A 21946-nucleotide genomic window follows, 5' to 3' on the forward strand; every position below is an offset into this window, starting at 1 on the left:
CATGTTGTGATTGTTGCTATGGTATTAAGAAGTCACACCAAATAAACCCACGCTTCCGCAAAAGCCAGGGTGTGACAGCTTGGTATCAGAGCCTCGATCATAGCGAACTAAGATTCATTCTCGAGTCTAGACTATGATCACTAGGGCTCTCACGAAAATGTTTTCAAACGTTTTTATATTTGCATACACTAAAAGTCCAGATCCAGGGCACAAACTTTTTACAAACAAAAGGTCACAAATACTTTTTTTTCAAAATTTTTGATATCAGTCTTAGAGACTGAGGGAGTTCAGTCTTAGAGACTGGGGGATTCAATCTTAGAGATTGGGATGTTTAGCCTTAGAGGCTGGGGAAAAATTTGAGTCTTAGAGACTAGGAGGTTGGTCTTAGAGGCCAGGGAGTTAGTCTGAGAGACTAGGGAATTCAGTCTTAGAGATTGAGTGGGATAGTCTGGGAAGACTAGGATGCATACATGATCTCATTATTATTTGTTTACATGCTTATCTTATTTGTGTGCATATGTTGTGGATGTGTTACAGACACCATGGCATCATCCGATAGCGGAGTATCCGATGCGAGTGACCCGAGGACTTATACCTCTGATGACGAGATGGATACCGATTCAGGCGTTTTCACCTCAGACTACACGAGCACAGATGAGGACGACTTTCAGCCTTTTGCCCTACCAGACTTCGGAGATGATATACCCTTAGCTGATGGTCCACCAGGGGAGGACCTACCCCTTGTTCCGGTCCCTGCCCCTCTTCCGTTTGCTGCCGTTCCCTTGGGGGAACAGCTCCTCGACGCGATACCTGATGATGACATCGACCTACTCATCGAGGGTCCCCCGGAGGGAGACCAGGATGGTGGGGCCCCGATGGAGGGCGGTGTTCAGCCTGTTGATATTCCTGTTGTTGATCCTGTTGTCCCCATAGTCGAGCTTCCTGATATGGAGGTTCAACCTGATTCATCCGCTTCAGATTCTTTTGAGTCTGTAGCTTCTCATATCCCACCATTGGGATTCGGTTACATCCCTCGCAGGGACGCTGATGAGGAGATGGAGATTGAGCAGCCTGCTGAGGTTCCCGCTCACCCAGATGATCCGATTCCAGCCGTGCTTGCCGATTATCAGCCTGCTCCAGTTGTTTCCGAGCCTGTTCCTGTCACTGATCTTGTTCCTTTTTCTGATGCACCCGTTGTTGCACCACCAGCTGTTGGGATCCCCGATTTAGCACCCATACCTGATCCCATGGCGATATTTGATGATCTTGCCCCGTTTGCTACACACATGGACCCGAGGTACGCCAACTCCAGCAATGGATGGATCGAGGATGATGACTACCCAGCATACGTGGTCCCAGTCACTCCCCCTCCTGCACCTGTCACTGTACCCTTCGATGCTCCCTTGTTTCCTTCGTCCACATCCGATGCTTACCGCACCGACCTTCCTATCACCTTCATTCAGGACATTCCTCCGCCCCAACCTGGGGAGGGATCGTCGAGCCAGCTTTTCGGGCACACCCCATTCATGCCAGAGGTTAGCCAGTTTTTACCGCAGGTCCCTTATTCAGACTTTGTTCCACCAGTGTCACTTCCTGCACCTCTCGAGACCCAGTTACCATATGTTACTTCACAGTTTGCACCTACCCCACCTGCTACACTCTTGGCTCCAGCCCCGATGGATGAGCCCTTCCTTCGGTTAGTACCCCACGTCATGCCTGTATCCGACCCTTCCCATCCATTCCAGGTCGGATACTCTGTAGAGGACACGCTCGCGTCACTGCAGTCACGGCGGGACGCCTTGAGACAGTGTGTCCAGCGATTGGAGAGGACTCCACATCCCCATTGTCCCTGCCAGGCTCTGTTTTCAGCATCCCACACATCTTTTCCTCCGTCTCAGGAGTCAGATGTTGCTTCCGTGTTGCGTTTTGCCTATGCACTCGAGGAGGACTTGATGCAGTTGCGCCGATTGATTCTTTCTCGTTTCTCTCCTCCTCCTCCTCCACCGTCAGTTTAGGGGTATACTCAGCGACAGAGATTTCAGGCCAGCTACTTTTAGTGGGAAGACAGTGCTAGAACCAAGATTATGAAGACTTTTTTTGAAGGCCACGATTTTAGTTTTGGTTTATTTGTATTTGTACTCAGACACATATTTTGGCACGTGATAAAATTGTGACACTTTATTGATGGTTTGGTTATGAAACATTAGTTGCAAGTCTTTTAATTTCATGTATCGTTGATTATTTGTTGTGATTATGACATGAGATGTTATGCGAATGATGAATGATACTACATATACGTACGATTATTATACTTACTATGACCTGACCGATGTGGAACATCCTCTAGGAAATGCCTCCTCGACGTGACGCACGCATGCCGACCACCCAGGCAGAACTGCAAGGAATCATCGCTGCCGCTATTGCGCAGTATGCTGCTTCACAAGGAGAGACAAGCGACAACATTCCGAACAGCAACAACAACCCTCCCAACGGTTGTACCTACAAGCAATTCCTAGATTGTAAGCCCTTGAACTATGACGGCACTGGGGGTGCTGTTGCTTTCGTTAGGTGGACAGAGAAGACGGATTCTGTGATAAGGATGAGCAAGTGTGCTCCCGAGCACCAAGTCACATACATCTCAGGGCTCTTTCTTGATGGTGCCCTATCTTGGTGGAACCTTCAAGTACAGACCCTGGGGGAAGCAGCGGCGTATGCTATGACATGGACTGAGCTGAAGGAGCTCATGAGGAAGAAATACTGCTCTCGGGCCGAGATACAGAAACTAGAAACTGAGTTCTGGCACCTCAAAATGGACGGCCCAAAGATTGCTGAATATGTGCAAAGGTTTCACGACTTGTCACGCGTTGTGCCGTATATGGTTGAGCCTGAGTTTAAACGCATTGAGCGTTTCATTTGGGGATTGGCACCCCAAATCATGAGCATGGTAACGACGTCCAAGCCCCCAACGATTACCGAAGCTATTGATCTCAGTGTGGCACTTACAGAGGAAGCCATCAGATTGAACAAATTTTCAATCTCTGAACCGAAAAAGAAGGAAGCACATGTTGAATCGTCGCCAAGTGAGAACAAGAGGAAGTTCTCAAATTTCAAAAAGGGCACAAGCAGTGTTAGCAAGAGGGAAGGAGGAAGCGCACCAGCCAGGGCCGGAAATGGTGCCGAAAACAGAGGAAGAGGATACATGGGCACTCTGCCCAAGTGTGGTACATGTCAGTTCCATCATCCCGGCCCGTGCCGACTCAGAAGGTGCGAATCTTGCGGAAGGACAGGCCATTCAAAGGAGACGTGTTGGGTTGGATCAGGCCAAGGTGGCCAAAGGGGTTACAATAACAACAACCGCGGTAATGGAAACAGACCGCAAGGAGGTAATGAGGGAAACGGAAATCGTGGGAATGCCCCGAATCAAGCTGGTAACCGGGGAACAAACGGAAATCGAAACGGGAATGGTAATGGCAATGGCCGAGGGCCAGGATGCTTCAACTGCGGGGACGTTGGGCACTTCAAGAGAGAATGCCCAAAGCTAAATCAAGCGCAAGGCCGAGTTTTTAACATCGGTGCGAGGGAAGCACGCCAAGATCCGAATGTTGTCACTGGTACGTTCCCTATAAATCAACGCTATGCATCTGTTCTTTTTGATACTGGTGCCGATTATAGTTTCGTATCGTTAGACTTTAAGAATATGCTTGGGGTAACTACTAGTAAGTTAGACGTTCCATACTCAATTGAATTGGCAAATGGAGACCTAGTTGAAACGGGTGAAGTTATCAGGGGATGTATAATAGAATTGGGAGGACACAAATTTTCGCTAGATCTACTGCCCGTCGAGTTGGGAAGCTTCGACGTGGTAATAGGGATGGATTGGCTGTCTAGCAACAAAGCCGAAGTGGTTTGTCATGAAAAGATCGTCCGCATCCCGGCGGAGAATGGAGAGACGATTGTAGTTCATGGAGAGAAGCGCGATACGCCATTAAGGATCATTAGCTGCTTGAAAGCTAGGAAGTGTTTGAAGAAAGGATGTGTTGCCTTCTTGGCACATATCGTTGATAAGGAGGCCGCTGAGCCAAGGATCGAAGACATCCCTGTCGTAAGGGAATATCCTGAAGTCTTTCCAGAAGACTTGCCAGGATTGCCGCCTCCAAGACAAGTCGAATTCCACATTGACTTAGTTCCAGGCGCCGCGCCTGTTGCTAAGGCACCCTATCGACTTGCACCATCGGAGATGCAAGAGCTGTCAACGCAACTCCAAGAGCTGTTAGATAAAGGATTCATCAGACCAAGCTTCTCACCTTGGGGAGCTCCAGTTTTGTTCGTTAAGAAGAAGGACGGAAGTTTTCGCATGTGTATAGACTACCGCGAACTCAACAAGTTGACTGTCAAGAACAGATATCCTTTGCCAAGGATCGATGACCTGTTCGATCAACTACAAGGTTCGAGTTTTTACTCAAAGATCGATCTACGATCAGGTTACCATCAGTTGAGAATACAAGAGGAAAGTATTCCCAAAACTGCTTTTAGAACTCGATATGGACATTATGAGTTTTTGGTTATGCCGTTTGGGTTGACGAACGCTCCAGCAGTTTTCATGGACTTGATGAATAGAGTCTGCAAGCCATACCTCGACAAGTTTGTAATCGTATTCATTGATGATATTTTGATCTACTCGAAGACGAAGGAAGAGCACGAGCAACACCTGATAGCTATTCTAGAGCTGCTTAAGAAGGAGAAGTTGTACGCTAAGTTCTCGAAATGTGAGTTTTGGTTACGCGAAGTCCAGTTTCTTGGACATGTGGTTAATGGAAAAGGAATCCATGTGGATCCCACCAAGATCGAGGCGATCAAGGATTGGGAGTCCCCGAAGACGCCAACCGAGATTCGGCAATTCTTAGGTTTGGCGGGGTATTATCGTAGATTCATTGAAGATTTTTCTAAGATCGCTCAACCTCTGACCGCACTTACTCAGAAAGACAAGAAGTTTGATTGGAGCGACAAGCAAGAAGAAGCGTTTCAGTTGTTGAAGAACAAGCTTTGCGACGCACCGATTTTATCCCTACCCGAAGGAACGGACGACTTCGTGGTATATTGTGACGCCTCGCGTCAGGGTTTAGGCTGCGTGTTGATGCAGCGACAGAAGGTTATAGCTTATGCTTCGCGCCAGCTGAAAGTTCACGAGAAGAACTACACCACGCATGACTTGGAGTTAGGCGCTGTAGTGTTCGCATTGAAGATCTGGCGACACTATCTGTATGGAACAAGATGTACAATCTTCACTGATCATAAAAGTCTACAGCACATCTTCGATCAAAAGGAGCTTAATATGAGACAGAGACGCTGGGTTGAACTGTTGAACGACTACGACTGTGAGATCAAGTATCACCCAGGAAAGGCGAATGTAGTTGCTGACGCCCTAAGTCGAAAAGAAAGGATTAAGCCCATAAGGGTTAGGGCTTTAGAGATGATTGTTCAGACAGATCTCTCGTTGCGCATTCGTGCCGCGCAAAGAGAGGCTTTGAAAGTAAGCAATATCGAGAATGAGTATCTCCGTGGGATGGAGAAACAATTGGTACCAAATGAGGAAGGAACCTTGTGTTTTATGAGACGAATTTGGGTTCCTCTGTGTGGAGGGTTAAGAAAAGTTATATTCAATGAGGCTCACAAGTCGCGGTACTCGATTCATCCAGGAGCGGATAAAATGTACCAAGATCTCAAGGATTTCTATTGGTGGCCCAGGATGAAAGGCGATGTTGCAGTATACGTCAGCAAATGTTTAACTTGCGCCAAGGTGAAGGTTGAGTACCAAAAACCCTCAGGTCTTCTGCAGCAACCTGAAATACCCAAATGGAAATGGGAACAGATTTCCATGGACTTCATCACAAAACTGCCAAGGACGCCTAAGGGTCATGATACAATTTGGGTAATTGTAGACCGACTGACAAAGTCTGCGCACTTCCTGCCAATCAAGGAGAAGGACAACACGAGTAAACTGGCCGAAATATACATGAGAGAGATTGTTGCACGTCATGGAGTGCCTCTCTCGATTATCTCTGATAGAGATGGACGCTTCGTATCAAGGATTTGGCAATCCTTCCAAGAAGCTTTTGGTTCTCAGTTAAACTTGAGTACAGCATTTCACCCACAAACGGATGGCCAAAGTGAGAGAACTATTCAGACGTTAGAGGATATGCTAAGAGCATGTGTTATGGACCTAGGTGGTAGCTGGGACAATCATTTACCCTTGGTCGAATTCTCGTACAACAACAGCTACCACACAAGCATTGGAGCAGCACCATTCGAAGCTCTTTACGGACGCAAGTGTCGATCACCACTATGTTGGGCTGATGCGGGTGATAGGCAGCTTGTTGGCCCCGAAATCGTCCAAGAGACGACAGACAAGATCGCACAGATTCGAAAACGCATCGAGGCAGCTCGCGACAGACAAAAAGCCTATGCGGATCCAAAGAGGAAGCCCTTGGAATTTCAAGTTGGGGATATGGTTTTGTTAAAGGTTTCACCCTGGAAGGGTGTGGCACGCTTTGGAAAGCGTGGGAAGTTGAATCCGCGTTACATTGGTCCTTTTAGAATCCTGCGAAGGATTGGGCTTGTAGCCTACAAGTTGGACCTACCTGCTGAACTCAACGGTGTTCACGATACATTCCATGTATCAAATTTGAGGAAGAGTCCGACACAAGAGACAGTTGTCATTCCTGCTGACGAGGTTCATATCGACGACACACTCCACTTTGTGGAGGAACCGGTTGAAGTTACGGATTGGAAGATTAATAAGACACGTCGGAGCAGTGTCAAGCTAGTCAAAGTTCGATGGAATGCACGACACGGCCCAGAATTCACGTGAGAACGTGAGGATCGTATGAAGGCCAAATATCCACATTTATTTCCCAAGACCCCTGCAACTAGGAGTAGGACATAAAATTTCGGGACGAAATTTTCTTAACAGGGGGAGAATGTGACAACCCGCAAAATTTCAGGTACTGTACAAATTAATTAACCCTAATTATGTGCTTAATGACTGTGCTTGATTACATCTGACACTTTTAACTGCTTACTGAGTTATGTCATATACATACATGTGCATTATTTACATACAGTCACTCCAATTATTTCATATAGACTCTTAGTGTCAAACCGGATGCACAAAGCACAGTTAGCGCAGTAAGCGGATAACTCAGACACATGCTGACAATGCCAGCACTTAGACAGATACTATTTTTAGGCCAGTGTGGGCCAGAGTTAAATCACTACACCAGTATGGAGTATAGGGAAGTGAGAAATATAAGACTATGTCACTAGGTGACAGTTTGAGTGCCGGAAAGTGCCTAAAACGCAATTTAATTACAGAATTCCACATTTTTAATAACAATTCAGTTTTTAACACGCTCATATTATTCATAATATTGACCAAATAGTCCTGGACACTTTCCTAAGTGTTGGAATTAATTTCGTTACAAAAAGATGCACAAAAGACGCTTTACGGGTCAATTAAACGCTTTAACGGAACGATGCGAAACCGAACAACCAGACATTACCCGGGACATGAAAATATTGTTAGAAATATTATTTTAGTATTTTAAATTAATCATGGTCACAAAAATCCCCATGCACCATGCAAACATGACATACACCCACTATACTTGTAAATACCCTTAAGTTTGTAGTAAATACCTACTAATTAACAAAATATTTACACTTTACCCCCCCCCCATAACCGAAAATCTGCCCCAAATAATTAGTAGATATTTTGTTTAAATCCTTGTAAGAAGAATCTTGCTTCCATTGGTCATTTTCCTTGTCATAATTTCCCTACAAACCTAAGTGCACATTTCCAAGATATACTCATCATTCCCTCAAGATTCACACTTCTCTCTCTCCTCTCCCTCTAAAAATCGGCCCATACCCCCCTCCCCCATCTCACCACAACTGATTTTCATCTTCATATACCTTCACAACTTCATCTCTTTCACTAGTAAACTCCATTCAAAGCTCCAAGACCCTCCATAGAAGTAAGAAGTTGAAGTGCTCTCAAGAAGCTTTGTTCAAGGCCTTTCTCACCATCATTTCTTGTCATCTCATCCTAAGATTACAACCCTAGCCTTGTGCTAGTAGTAAGTTCATTCATACTCTTGCCTCACTTCGATTCTTGTTCGATTGTTGATTGTTTTGCTCACACAAGAACTCAAACAGCTTGCTGAGTTGGATTTCCAGCCAACTTCAACAGGCTGTAACGGGATCATTTTAAGTCGAAAAGTGGATTTTCAAAAGCCTAAAATGAATGTTTTGGAATAACTAAACAAATGGCACTGGAATCATAATTTTTCGAGACCGTTTACTATTTTTAAAAGATTATTTTTGGACAGCAGCTCAAGCTGCATTTTTGTTGCAGAAAAAGTGGGTTACTTTCGGAGTCATAACCTTAAACCTGAATAAAATCAACTCATGAAATTTTTACAGTAGATAGACACCATTGTCAGGACGACCCTCCAACTGGAATTTCGTCAAACGGACTTACGGTTGATTTTTAGCGAATATTTCCGTAAACTGTGATCAGAAGGTAACAAATCTGATTGCAGTCAAGAAAATGATTTTTTATAAAATATGGGTAACGAATTGGACTCTGATATTTTTACACAATAAACTTTGGAACATATGTCATATTCTGTAAAAATTTGGTGATTTTTAGAAAAGGGTAACTATTTTATAAAAATCCTCGAAAACAGCCCTGTTTCGAGTAATAAAGCTGAAATGAAGTATGTAAAGTTTTGTATGTCTATATGTTGGTTTGATTATTGTAAATGAACTATTGATTTCATATAAAAGAAAATGATATGCTATTAAAGCATGGACACCTCTATTTACAGAGGAGACTCTGCCGAAATTTTCCGAGAATCCGAACACTTAGTAAAATCTTCGAGAAAATAGATACGAAATAGTTGTCTAACTATTTTTCTACGAACGCTATTTAAGTTAAAATAATTATTATTGTTTTAACGAAATAATACCAAAGTAACATAAATCAAAACACTAAACTCTAAGCCAAGGCACGGCCCGTTCGTCTAATAGACATTAGTACGTTGTAGGTTGTCGTGTAGCGGAAAGAGTTTAAGTTCGAGTCAAGACGCACTAAGGTGAGTTCATGACCCCCTATTCCTTTACTGTTTTCAGTTTTATACTTCGGGGGTGGAATACATGTTTACAAATTATTTCAGACTTTTATATACATGGTATGGATAGCTTAGGGAGGGTTTTACACTACTAGATCATGTGAAGGGTGGGCACAACACTTGAGGCCATTAATCCTTGTTATAGGACCAAGGGACACAAGAGTGATAGATCTATTTGGGTGTAGCAAGCCCACACCCGTGAGGCCGGGGCGGCCCATAGTGGTGACTGTGTCTTCCAGCCGGAAGCCCGGTAACAAATATGCTAGGTTTGAGTTTCCCTGCACCTGTTCACACATACCGGTGGCTTTGCAAACCGTCGGTGATCTCTTTTTCCTTATTGCTACATACCAGGGACAAATTTTTACTTACAGACATACTAAACGGTTTTATATACATAAGACTTACTCATGAACTCGCTCAACCTTTTGTTGACTTTTTAAAACTGCATGTATTTCAGGAAATTAAGTTGGATCTGGCAAGTGATGCATGATTAGCTGCGTACTAAATAAGGATGTCATCCGGAGTCGTAGGTTTGGGAAGTGTAACTCCTTCTTGGACGAGTTGCATTGTCTCAAATCTTTGTGTTGTTGGTAGTCTATCGTCGAGTCTTATGAACTCATTTTTAATCAAGTCATGTTTTGTAAACGTATCTTGTGCTTGATGTTGTTTCAAAACAATATGTTATGCATTTTCAATTATTTTAATGGATGAACATCAAATATTTTATCATATAGCATGTTGTGATTGTTGCTATGGTATTAAGAAGTCACACCAAATAAACCCACGCTTCCGCAAAAGCCAGGGTGTGACATCCTATTGGACCGAAAATATCATGCAATAACAATCAAGACACCATGAATATCCATGCAAAACTAGAGTTAAATATATGCAGGAACACTAACCGAAAAGAAATAATCAACCCGGTGAAATATCCGGTTTCCAATGTAGAGATGGCAGTCGTCAGTTCAAGGAATAACGAGAGAAAGATGGGGAGGTGATTAGGGTTTGCTCAACGTGTTTTGAATACAGTTTTCGTGTACGAGTTATAACCGGACTAAAAAAAATATTCGCCGCTGGGCCAAGGCCCATCTTTGATTCCGTCTGCTTCATATGGGACGAAAACACTTAGGTGTTTTCGGGTGGGGTGTTTGGCACAAGGTCCATATTTTATTAATCTTTAATGTCATGTTAACTTAAAACATGTTCTGAATATGTACTCAAATGCAATGCATAACACACATATAAAAATAACATGCTTAACACCCACCATGTATAACATACCAACCACAATACAATTTAACTTATTACAAACACGTACAGTTGTGAAACAAACAAGTCATGTCAATAAACAATCAAAACAATTAACGTGCAATAGTGCGAAGATGGAATCTTAGAAACTCGAGTTGTCACACTCAAGAACACTAGAATACCTCTTGTTCGAGTTCGTTGGAACTCCCGTCGTGGCCCAGAGTTCACCTGGGAATGCGAAGATCAGATGAAACAAAAATATCCCCAGTTGTTCGAGAACAATGCAACCACTACTGAGGCTGAAGCTACCACGGAATTTCGGGACGAAATTCCAGATCAACGGGGGGAGGATGTGACACCCCAGGAAAACCAGTAAACGATACAACTTAACTAGCTTCCTCAGTGAGTACGTACCAAATTTCGGGACGAAATTTCTTTCAAGTTGGGGATAATGTGACAACTCGTATTTCAAACCTCCATTTGTGTGCTTCGATGTAACTTGTTTGGACTATACGTGACTAATTGACGTGTTTGTTGTTAATGGAATATTATGTTTGGTTATGCTATGTGCTACGTAATTGCATGTGAATATTATAAGCTCGGTTGCACGACACTTGTCCGGTCACACAAACCCTTTGGGCCGTACACTTCTTTTATCGGCTCACAATACTTGGACTCGAGACCAAGAGGGGCAACCCATTGATGGGCTCGGCCCACTCCCTTATGCGACTACACATACCCATTATGGGGGTTTTGATCCTCATAACTTGTAAACCACAAACACACACAAAACCCTAGAACTCTCTCTCTCTTGTTCGACGGCATCACCTCTCACCTGAAGCCCTTTCTCTCGATCAAGCTTGTCACATCACACGACTCGGTTAGTGTTACATCTTTGTTAATTGACATGATTTCGATTTCAATATGACAAATAGGGTTTCATGCTAGTGATTTTAATTAATGAGATTATGTGTGAAATCATAACATGTGCTTAACTGTAGTATAAATATGTGATATGATATTAATAAGATGGTGTTTATGCAAATTGATTTACATACGAATGTAACTGATTGATCAAGAGTTTAGTAGTTCATGATGATCATATGATTAAGGGCAAGACATGATTTAGTTGGTGTAAATGTTCATAGAAGTGCATGAAGTTAAACTGCTTGATCCGATTGCTATTGTTCTTGATTAAAGGATGAATAATAGGATTGAATGATTATGCATGATTACTGAAATTAATTGTTGTTTGATCTGTTGTGAAACTACCAAACTTGTTAGCAATTGTTACGGAATTATTGATGCTGTAAATAAGGAAGTCTGTTACACATTCATAGTCTCGACAAGGGATTGCGAGTCGAGACCCCACTGTCTCGACTCGAGACCACAACACCGACACAATCAGCACAACTCGAGACCATGGTTGCGGGTCCTGTTGCGACTCGAGACCGCCTAGTCTCGACTAGTACATGCATGACTCGAGACCTCTTTGGTTGCGACTCGAGACCTTGAGGCCAGCACAACTCGAGACCGCACTGTCTCGACTCGAGATCTCTAGTCTCGACTCGAGACCACGAACATATGCACACTGTTGGACTTGCACACTGTTACGAGCCCAACCAGTTGGGCCACATACTTGGACTTTGTTTACGTGACTGTACTGTTGAACTAGCACTGTTGTTGAACTGCCATGATTACACGTGTATGCTATGATCATTACTTGTGTACAATACGTGTAGAACATACGTGCACTACTTGAATACGAACCTAACTTGTATGGTAACCATGGTAGGACGTGGTTGACCACCATATAGCTTAATTGAACTTTTCTGTGTATCTGCCGAGCAAAACCAAGGTGAGTTCACACCCTTACTAAGGCATGGGTTCCCAGGGTAGGGAATGGGTTTGGAAGATTTCTTGAACTTAAGTTATTATCGGGATTACGTACTATGGGCCTCGGGAGAGGGAGGATTATTGATAGATACTGCTAGACTAGTGATACAAATACTTCTCTTCGCACACACGCCAGGAATGGCTGCGATAATAGAACTAATCTTCGCACACATGCCTGGAATGGCTGCGAACCATACACTAAACTTCGCATACATGCCGGGTGGGCTGCGATACAAATATAACTAGTCTAGAATACTTGGGAAACTCCCACTAATCTTCGCACACATGCCTAGAGGGCTGCGATACAAATGCATACGATACATGGTTTACTAAACGAACATACGCTTTACTATTCTATCACGAACACTGAATAACAAACTGTGAACTCGCTCAACTAGTTGTTGACTCTCTGTTACATGCCTTGCAGGACCTTAGGTACTCATGGAGCTTGCACGGGAGGCGCAGTCGTTGTGGGCACGGATTGTGGATATTCTGATAAACACTTTTATGACATATCAACTTAATACTGATGTTGGGTTTTTACATTAATGCTTCCGCTACACACTTGTTTATGTTTGGTTTTGAGAACACCTTTCGTATTGAAGAATGACCTTTACTATTTACATATACGTTCAATATGATTGGTGGCTTGATCCTGGTGATGTCACGCCTCCAAGCGGTGGTACTCCGCGTGTGGATTTTGGGGGTGTGACAAGTTTAATGCAACAAATATGCCGGAACAGTGACATAGGCTTAACATACCTTAAATAACCTTTACATAACTTAGAAATAAGTTTTGGATGATTTGGTGTGTTGAAATCAAGTTTATTCGATCGCAGGGACTATTTGTGTCAAACTGCGAAAGTATGCTGATTCATGTGGTAACGAACATTCTGGAACTTGATTATAAGTTAAACATACCATAAATATCCTTTACATAGCTTAGAAATAGGCTTTGAGGTGTTCGGTATGCTAAAATAAACTTTTTGGTCATTCAGGGACTAAAAGCGTCAAAAAGTGCATAAGTTTGCATTTTCGCGCATATCTTACGTCCTGAATACATCCGGACATCCAAAAATTTATGTAATAATTAAAGTATTTTATTTTAGTGATTGGCATGATAAAATTCCATTCGTCGCTTAATTTGGATCGTTTTTGCGTTCGTTACGACTTCCGTCATATTTAACCGAACAACGCAACCGTACGACCAAACGAACCGGCATCCGAGATATTTTTGAGCATATTTTAAGTTCCCTATACTTTAACTTTATTTTAGAGCCTTGAAATGGGGTTAACGACGCTTAAAATTGCCAAAAATCAAGTTTTACAAGTGCAGGGACCATTTTTGAAATTTCTGACAGATACATTAAACTTGGTCCATTTTTGAGGTTTTGATGGTTTTAACCCAAGGTTAATATGTTATTTATGTTATTTATAAAACCAAAGTATAGTTTAATATGTTATTAATAAAACCAAAGTATACTTTTGATATACTACTGAAAACTGTTATTTTGACGACTAAAATATATTTAATATACCATCTGTTTGACTATTTTGGAACTGAAATATATTTTAATATATTACTTATTCGACTTTCTTAAAATCAAAGTATATTTTTATATATACTACAAACCTTTTTATCAAAATATTGTTTTTCAAACAACATATTTTATACAAACTCATTTTACTTAATTATTTATTTATGCATCTTTCTTTTATATCATCTGTTTTCTTATCACTTATCATATGATTTATAAAAGAAAACATTTTTAAAGTTCATGACTATTTTTGTTAAAACATTCTTTTAAACTTACAAGTCATGAATCCTATTTTCAATAAAACCTATGTAACTCACAGGCTTTTTTATGTTGACGTACCTATTTTTACACATGTTTCAGGTGCTGCTATGTGATGATTGTTGATAAATGCTATACATAGGATGTACTCGTGCCTTAGCGACTTTAAAATTTGAAAGACAATATTTGTATTCATTTAATTTGTAATAAAACAATGAGTTCAATAATTCAATAAAACGAAATTATTTAATCCATGGTTGTGAAACAATGATTCTGTTACAACACTCCCCAACGTTTCCGCCACGTTTTGTTGTTTTACGTGGTCGGGGTGTGACAGAGTGCTTCCATGATATAATAAGGATGGAGTGTTCCCACTTAAATACCCCTTTAAGTTTCATCTCTCATCCGATGTGGGACAAGGTGCCACTTTCCCACTTATTTCAGCATTCAAGTTTCAAACACCAAACTTTGAGCATCGATATCTCATTCATCTTAGCTCCGTTTTGGACGTGGTTTGGTTCGTTGCGAAGCTTTTCCAACATAGAACACAAACCCACAAATAAATATATAAAACCCGCTCATTTTATTATATTTATTTTAGTCCAAAAATAGGAAAAAATCATTTTCCTATATTTGTGAAAAATGCTATATTCACAAATTTCCAACAGGTTTTACTCCATATTTTGATTTCAGTTCAGTTAATAATAATATGCTTTTGTTTCTCCCTGTTTCTAAATCAAGCGAAACTAGAATTACGAGTTTGAATCCCACGATATATTATTTAGGAAAAATTACATATATCCCTTATTTTCAACCCTAATTACATATATACTCAATTCAAAATTTTAATTACATATACCCCCCTCTTTAACAAAATGGACAAAGGTACCCTTTTTTTGGGTAAAGGGTTACCCCGGTGATTCTATTAAAACAAACCGCAAATAAGTACAAGTAGTGAGGATGAGTTCCTCACTAGTTCATATATAGGACATGCCCCATATATGTAAACCAAAACACAAAAGTATCAATGACACCACAAAAACCTAGCCTACTTTACATCATGAAAAATAAAGTAGACAAACAATAAACACCAAACTAAAGAACCCTCAACCTCCATCATCAAAAACGAAATAATCACACACCATCCTCCCTTTAACGCGACACGAAAACCGTCTATCCATTGCTGAATTTTGTGAAAGATGTGCTTGCCCCGGCTCTTGAAGATGAAGGACGTGTACCCGAAGTCATAAACTCACTAGTTTCATTATAGACTTCAACAACCTCCTCCTCATCCGAATCCTGCTTGCCGTTCGAATGAGTAACCTTTTTCTCCACTCGACCCACAGTGACACCTCCCTGATCTCCATTATCGTCCTTGAGGACATCAAAAGGGTTAGATGTTGAAACCTGGTTCGAACTCCTCAAGGGCTGTTTTGGTTTTGGATTGATAATTGGTCTATAAACAAACTTGGATTTCTGATTTTTCATGTGGAGGCCTTGGTTGTTAGCTTTCTTCTTTTTGGAATCCACAACCTGAAAATCATCACCCTTCTTACCAGCTTCCCCATTCGAACCAACCTGATGGCTTTTTGGGCACGAGTTATCTTCATGGCCAAACACACAGCAAGAAGAACACCTTAAAGGTTCCCAATCATATTCAATTTTAACCTCCACCTTTGAGTAACCATTACCATCTAAAGAAGGAATTGCAACCGTAACACTCCTTTTTAAATCAGCCCCCGCCTGAACTTCAATTAGTGCCCTAGCATAACTGCTCCTGCCCCAAGACTCAGCACACATCGTGGCAGTATACGAATCCAGCATCTTGGGCACCCCTATCTTAGAGGCAACCAAACTAATACCATCCTCAGTATATGCCGCTAACGGCACATCATGCATCTTTACCCAAACTGGAATAGCTTTAATATCCTCTTTCTCTAGCTTAACTGAGGCCGACCACTCCTTCAAAATTATCGGAACATTTCTTATCATCCATGGCCCGTCCTCTAACATGTTGTCCATCCCTTCCTTTGTTTTAAACTTAAAGAAAAAGAATCCGTTTGCATTCATCATCAACCTCGACAAACCATACTTAACCCAATTGCTTTTAGCAAAAAAATCCACCACAGGAAATGCTAGACGCTTGCCCAAGAAATACCCATACAGAGTGTTTGCATACCTGTCCGTGACTTGCTTGACTGAAGATAACGGAATAACAACATCAGCTCCATCTACAGTCTCTGTAGACTCCATCTCCCTAAAATTCACCTTCACCTTCTCCGTAGTATTGTTTACAACTTTAGCAAACGATAACGGTACCTGGGTTCCCGAAGATTTTATGTTCCCTTGACCAGCCAATTCAGCATAATCCAAACCAGAATTAGAATTTGGCGCATATCTCTTGTTTGACTGATCGGTCCCATTCTTATCAGATATCCTAGTAACCGGGCTTAGGTTTTCAGCCATGGTTGGAACAGAAATCTTTGAAAGTTCATCAATTATGTTAATCTTAGAGGGTTCAGTTGTAGGTGTCTGAACTGTGCCCCGTCTAGGAAACCATGTATTGCCTTCAACATCCATGATTCGGCTGGCCAAACCCTCAAAAGAATATGAAGGTCTGCCGCCGTCAACCTTTGTGTTATGCTCTTCCATTCAGAATCAAAAACAACTCTCACAACTCTCACAACTCTCTTCAATCGAATGCAGAATCAAACTCGACGCAAACCAATCACCAAACAAATCCAGTAAACCAAACAAACCGAAAAGACAAAACAGAAACCCTAAACTAGTAAGAAACCCTAACCCATGCTTTGAACGATTGAGATATCTTACTTTGAAAGATCAGGCCGAATACCAATGAAAACACCTTCAAAGGATGGATTTGGGCGGCGAATTGAATGAAACCCTAAAAGAAATTTGAATAGATCTGCGAAACTAAAATTCGTTTTTGATAATAGAGATCAAAAAACGAATCAGCAACAGAAAAGATAGAATGAAATTAGGGTTACGGCTGAAGGTTCATGATCGCCAATTGCTAGAGAGAGAAATTAGGGTTTGCTATCAAAGGTACCCTTTTAAACATGAAAAAACTGTGACAACCCGTATTTCGAACTCATTCTTGTGTAACGTTACGTGCTTATGTGAGCTATATTATTTGATTTAATGAATGATATATTTGTTACGTGTGTTGTGTAAATGTATGTATGTATATGAATGGCCCAAATCGCACAACACTACACATGACCGCACAAGCCCACTTGGGGGCCGTACCATTTGTACTCGGATTAGGGGCAGCCCAAGTAAGGGTCGGTCCACTCCTCTTAAACGTGTAAACACCCATCGTTGGGGTTTGTTCTCTCATTTGTTACAATCACCTCACACACACAAAACCCTAGCTTTCCTCTTTCTCTCTCTCTCTCGCTCAAACCCGACGGCCATCACCTCGAAGACTTTCTTGTTCGTTGTACGGATCACCTACTTCCAATCAGTTAGTGTGTTTATGATTGTGTTCATGATTAATTGATGTTATGATTCATATGTGTAATTGCTAATGTTCATGCAAATCGGATTGTTCTTGATGTATGTATACCGAATGATTTTAATCGGCCGTATGATTATCATGATTGATTATGTTGTTGAAAGATAGTGTTCTTGATAATCGGATCACATGTATACTTGATAATGTTCATACGATTTGGATTGCATGACCTAGAGTTAGAACCGAACACCTAGTAATCGGATGTGATATGATATAAAACGGATGTATGTTAATGATTGTGTTTGGTGTTCATGTTATGATTAGGTCTAGGGTTCTTATGAATTGCTAGTAAATGGTTTGGTTTGATCGATCATTAGTTTGGATAGAATCTTTGATTGTGTTAATTGATGAATTGTAAGTTTGGAAACTGTTAAAAGCTTGTAACCGATTTGCTAATTTACGGGATCTCATAACTGATTTCATAAAGTTCCAATTATGCAAGTCAATCGCACAAACATGTGAGATCGTACAAGATTCACCCCAGATCGCACAAGGGATGAATCGCACGAGTACCAGTCGCACAAGATTAGTGCAACAGATTATACACATGGTACTGCTTAGCTTTGCATGATCGCACAACACCCTGTGGATCGCACAAGTTAGTGCCGATCGCACAAGGGGTTGGGCCACACACTGTTATGGAATTATGTTACACTACTGGGCCGAGCAGCCCAATCTCCAATCGTACAATCCAATCCGGATCGCACAAGGCCTTTACATGGGCCGAGTATTTTATGTTTGGACTTCTCTTATGTTGGGCTTAATTATAGTTGGGCCGGGATTTGTTGGATCGCACAACATGTTGTGGATCACACACAACATGTTGGGCCGATTACTTTTGGGCTTATTTTTAATCGCACAAGTTGAATATATTATTTGACTGTTAAAGTGTTGCCATGATTTACGTGCTTGAAACATGTTAACTTGTGTGGAACCTAGGTGCATTACTTGAGTCAAAACCTGACTTGTATGGTAACCCTGTTAGGACGTGGTTGACCACCCTTAGTTCAAGAACCTTTTGTGTATCTGCCGAGCAAACCAAGGTGAGTTCACACAGCCAAGGCATGGGATTCCCGGGTTGGGAATTGGGTTGGATTATTTGAAATGGATAATTACTCGTACTTACGCAATCGCTAGACTATAGACCATCGTCCTCAGGTTAGTCAGGACACTTACGTAAAACCTGCGTAACCTAGTATCTACCATTGTCTCCCGGGTCGGGAGGACACTTACGTAAAACCTACGTAAACTAATACCTACTACTGTCTTTCGGGTCGGAAGGACACTTACGTAAATCCTACGTAAACCCCACATGTACCACTGTCCTCGGGGAAGGGCACTCACGTAAATCCTACGTGACCTAGTACGTATTCCTGTTCTCGGATTTAGAAGAACACATGGTTGCAAATAGTCTAGTAAGTTCAAACATGGGAAGCCCCCATTAGTAAAGATAAACGTGGGAAACCCCCACTAGTAATACATACTTACATGGGAAGCCCCCACTAAATGCATATATGAATTGTTAGTGAACTTTCTTTCTGTGAACTCGCTTAACTAGTTGTTGACTCTCTGCTTCATGCCATGCAGGACCTTAGGTATTTATGGAGCTTGCACAAGGAGGAGCAGGTCGTTGTGGGCATGGATCATGAATGCTTAATAAAACATTTATGACATTTCATACATTATTATTTATGTTGGGTTTACTTACATGCTTCCGCTACTTAAACAAAGTTTGGTTTTGAACATCAATCGTGTCGTGATGAATTACATTATCTACTTTTATTACCAAATGCTATGTTTGATATGATTGATGGCTTGATCCTGGTCATGTCACGCCTCCAAGCGGTAGTACTCCGCAGGTGGATTTTGGGGGTGTGACAGATTGGTATCAGAGCCATTGGTTATAGAGAACTAGGTTTTAATACGGGAAAATGTTTTATTAAAACCAAACTATAACCAGAACAGTGCTCTCAACGATCCACAACGACGCTTCGCTCCACGTGCAAGACTCGACATCCTAGGTAATATGGTTTATGTTTATTACCTGCTTGCTAGAACTATATAGAACTTTGCTCGTAGTACGCTTAGATACACATGACACCATTGCCTGAGAACACTTACGTGCTTACACTTTTTTGTCATCGCACTACTCGCGAACCATTCTCACTTACGCTACTTTTACTATGATGATCATGTCTGGACGAATTAACATGACTCAAGCCCAGTTGACGGCTCTCATTAACGAACAAGTTGCTGCGGCACTTGCAGCCGCACAAGCAGGAGGTATATCCTGTAGTCATAGCACACACTAGGATCATTAGATCCTACACTCCTAAACCAACTCTCGTGTTTAAACTTTATCCTATTCGTACACAATAGGTCAACCCGCACAGCAACCTGTCTGCACATTCAAGAACTTCATGGACTGTCGTCTAAGCACATTCAGTGGCACAGAAGGAGCAGTGGGACTACTCCATTGGTTTGAGAAGCTCGAGTCAGTGTTCGAGATGTGTGAATGCCCTGAGGCTCGCAGGGTCAAGTACGCCACTGGTACTTTGGAAGGAATCGCGCTAACCTGGTGGAACGCGCAAGTTCAGATTCTCGGGTTGGCAGCTGCTAACGCCACCCCATGGAACGATTTTAAAGAACTTATCAAAAGGGAATACTGCATGCGTGACGACATCCACAAGTTGGAAGTGGAGCTGTATCACCTGAAAATGACGGGGTCAGAGATTGAAGCTTATACGAAACGGTCGAACGAACTGGCCATCCTGTGTCCAACCATGGTAGACCCTCCAATCAAGCGTATCGAGTTATACCTCAAGGGTTTAGCCTCAGAGATTCAGAGCCACGTAACATCTGCTAACCTCGACAACATTCAAGATATCCAGCGTCTTGCTCATCGCCTCACGGATCAGGCGGTGGAACAGAACAAGTTGCCCAAACGCACCAGTGCTACACTTCAGCCGCTACTCCCACTACACCCAGTGACAACAAAAGAAAGTGGGATGGGGATTCTAGCAAAGGTTCAGCAACAGTTCAATCTCAAGCTCAGCAGCAGAAGACTGACCACTACCAGAGTCCTAGTCAGCAATCCTCTGATGGTCATAGACAGAGAAGATATCAAGGGTTTCACCCCAAGTGTCACAACTGCAACAGACATCACAGCAGCCAGTGCAACAAGGGTCGTTGTCAAAGGTGTCTCAAGATAGGTCACGAAGCCAAAGACTGTAGGAGCCCACGGCCTGCAAATCAGAACCAGCAACCGCAACAACCAGCTCCACAGAACCCACAGCAGCAGCAGCCACCGCGTGGAAACCGGGGATGTTTCCAGTGTGGAGCAGAAGGTCATTACAAACGTGATTGCCCTCAACTGAACCAGAACCAGAATCACAACAACAACAATCACCAGGGCAATGGTAACAACGGTGGGAACAACAACAACAATGGCAACGAGGCAAGGGGTCGAGCTTTCGTGCTGGGGCGAGGAGACGCAATGAACGATCCCAATGTGGTTATGGGTAAGTTTCTCCTCGACGATATTTATGTTACGGTTTTGTTTGATTCGGGTGCTGATACAAGTTATATATCGCTAAAAGTTAGTAAATTGTTAAAACGTGCACCAACACCCCTAAACACCAAACATGTCGTAGAGTTAGCTAATGGTAAGAGTTTAGAAGCCACGCAAGTAGTTAAGGGTTGTAGTATTGTCTTAGCTGGTCAAGCTTTCTCGATTAACCTTATTCCCATAGTCTTGGGTAGTTTTGATATCGTTATTGGGATGGATTGGTTATCCCAACATCAGGCAGAAATCTTATGCAGTGAGAAGATCATTCGTATTCCACGTTCTGGTCAAGAACCTCTCGAAGTTCAAGGCGACAAGAGTGGTGCTGTGGTTGGCATCATCTCTTTCTTGAAGGCGCAGAAATGTTTGCGCAAGGGTCACACTGCCATTCTGGCACTTGTCACTGACGCATCAGCAAAGGAAAAGAAGCTGGAGGATATTCCAGTTGTACGTGACTTTCCTCAGGTGTTTCCTGAAGATCTACCCGGTTTACCGCCTCACCGCCAAGTCGAGTTTCAAATCGAGCTAGCTCAAGGAGCAGCACCTATAGCTCGAGCACCGTATCGTTTAGCTCCAACTGAACTGGAAGAATTGTCAAAGCAACTACAAGAGCTCTTGGATAAGGGCTTCATTCGTCCAAGCTCTTCGCCTTGGGGAGCTCCAGTACTTTTCGTGAAAAAGAAGGATGGCACTTTCAGGATGTGCATCGACT

The 21946-nt window shown here is 42.3% G+C and overlaps 1 protein-coding gene across 1 annotated transcript; it reads left to right on the top strand.

Annotated features, from left to right (window-relative positions):
• The first annotated feature begins 542 nt into the window (after positions 1-542).
• On the top strand, positions 543-2015 carry LOC110943057 (SH3 domain-containing protein C23A1.17-like). The gene has a single exon (XM_022184814.1). It carries the CDS (start codon positions 543-545, stop codon positions 2013-2015), a length of 1473 nt encoding a protein of 490 aa, XP_022040506.1.
• The last annotated feature ends 19931 nt before the right edge of the window (positions 2016-21946 follow it).

This window comes from Helianthus annuus, chromosome 5, assembly GCF_002127325.2.
Source record: "Helianthus annuus cultivar XRQ/B chromosome 5, HanXRQr2.0-SUNRISE, whole genome shotgun sequence".
NCBI classification, from domain to species: domain Eukaryota; kingdom Viridiplantae; phylum Streptophyta; class Magnoliopsida; order Asterales; family Asteraceae; genus Helianthus; species Helianthus annuus.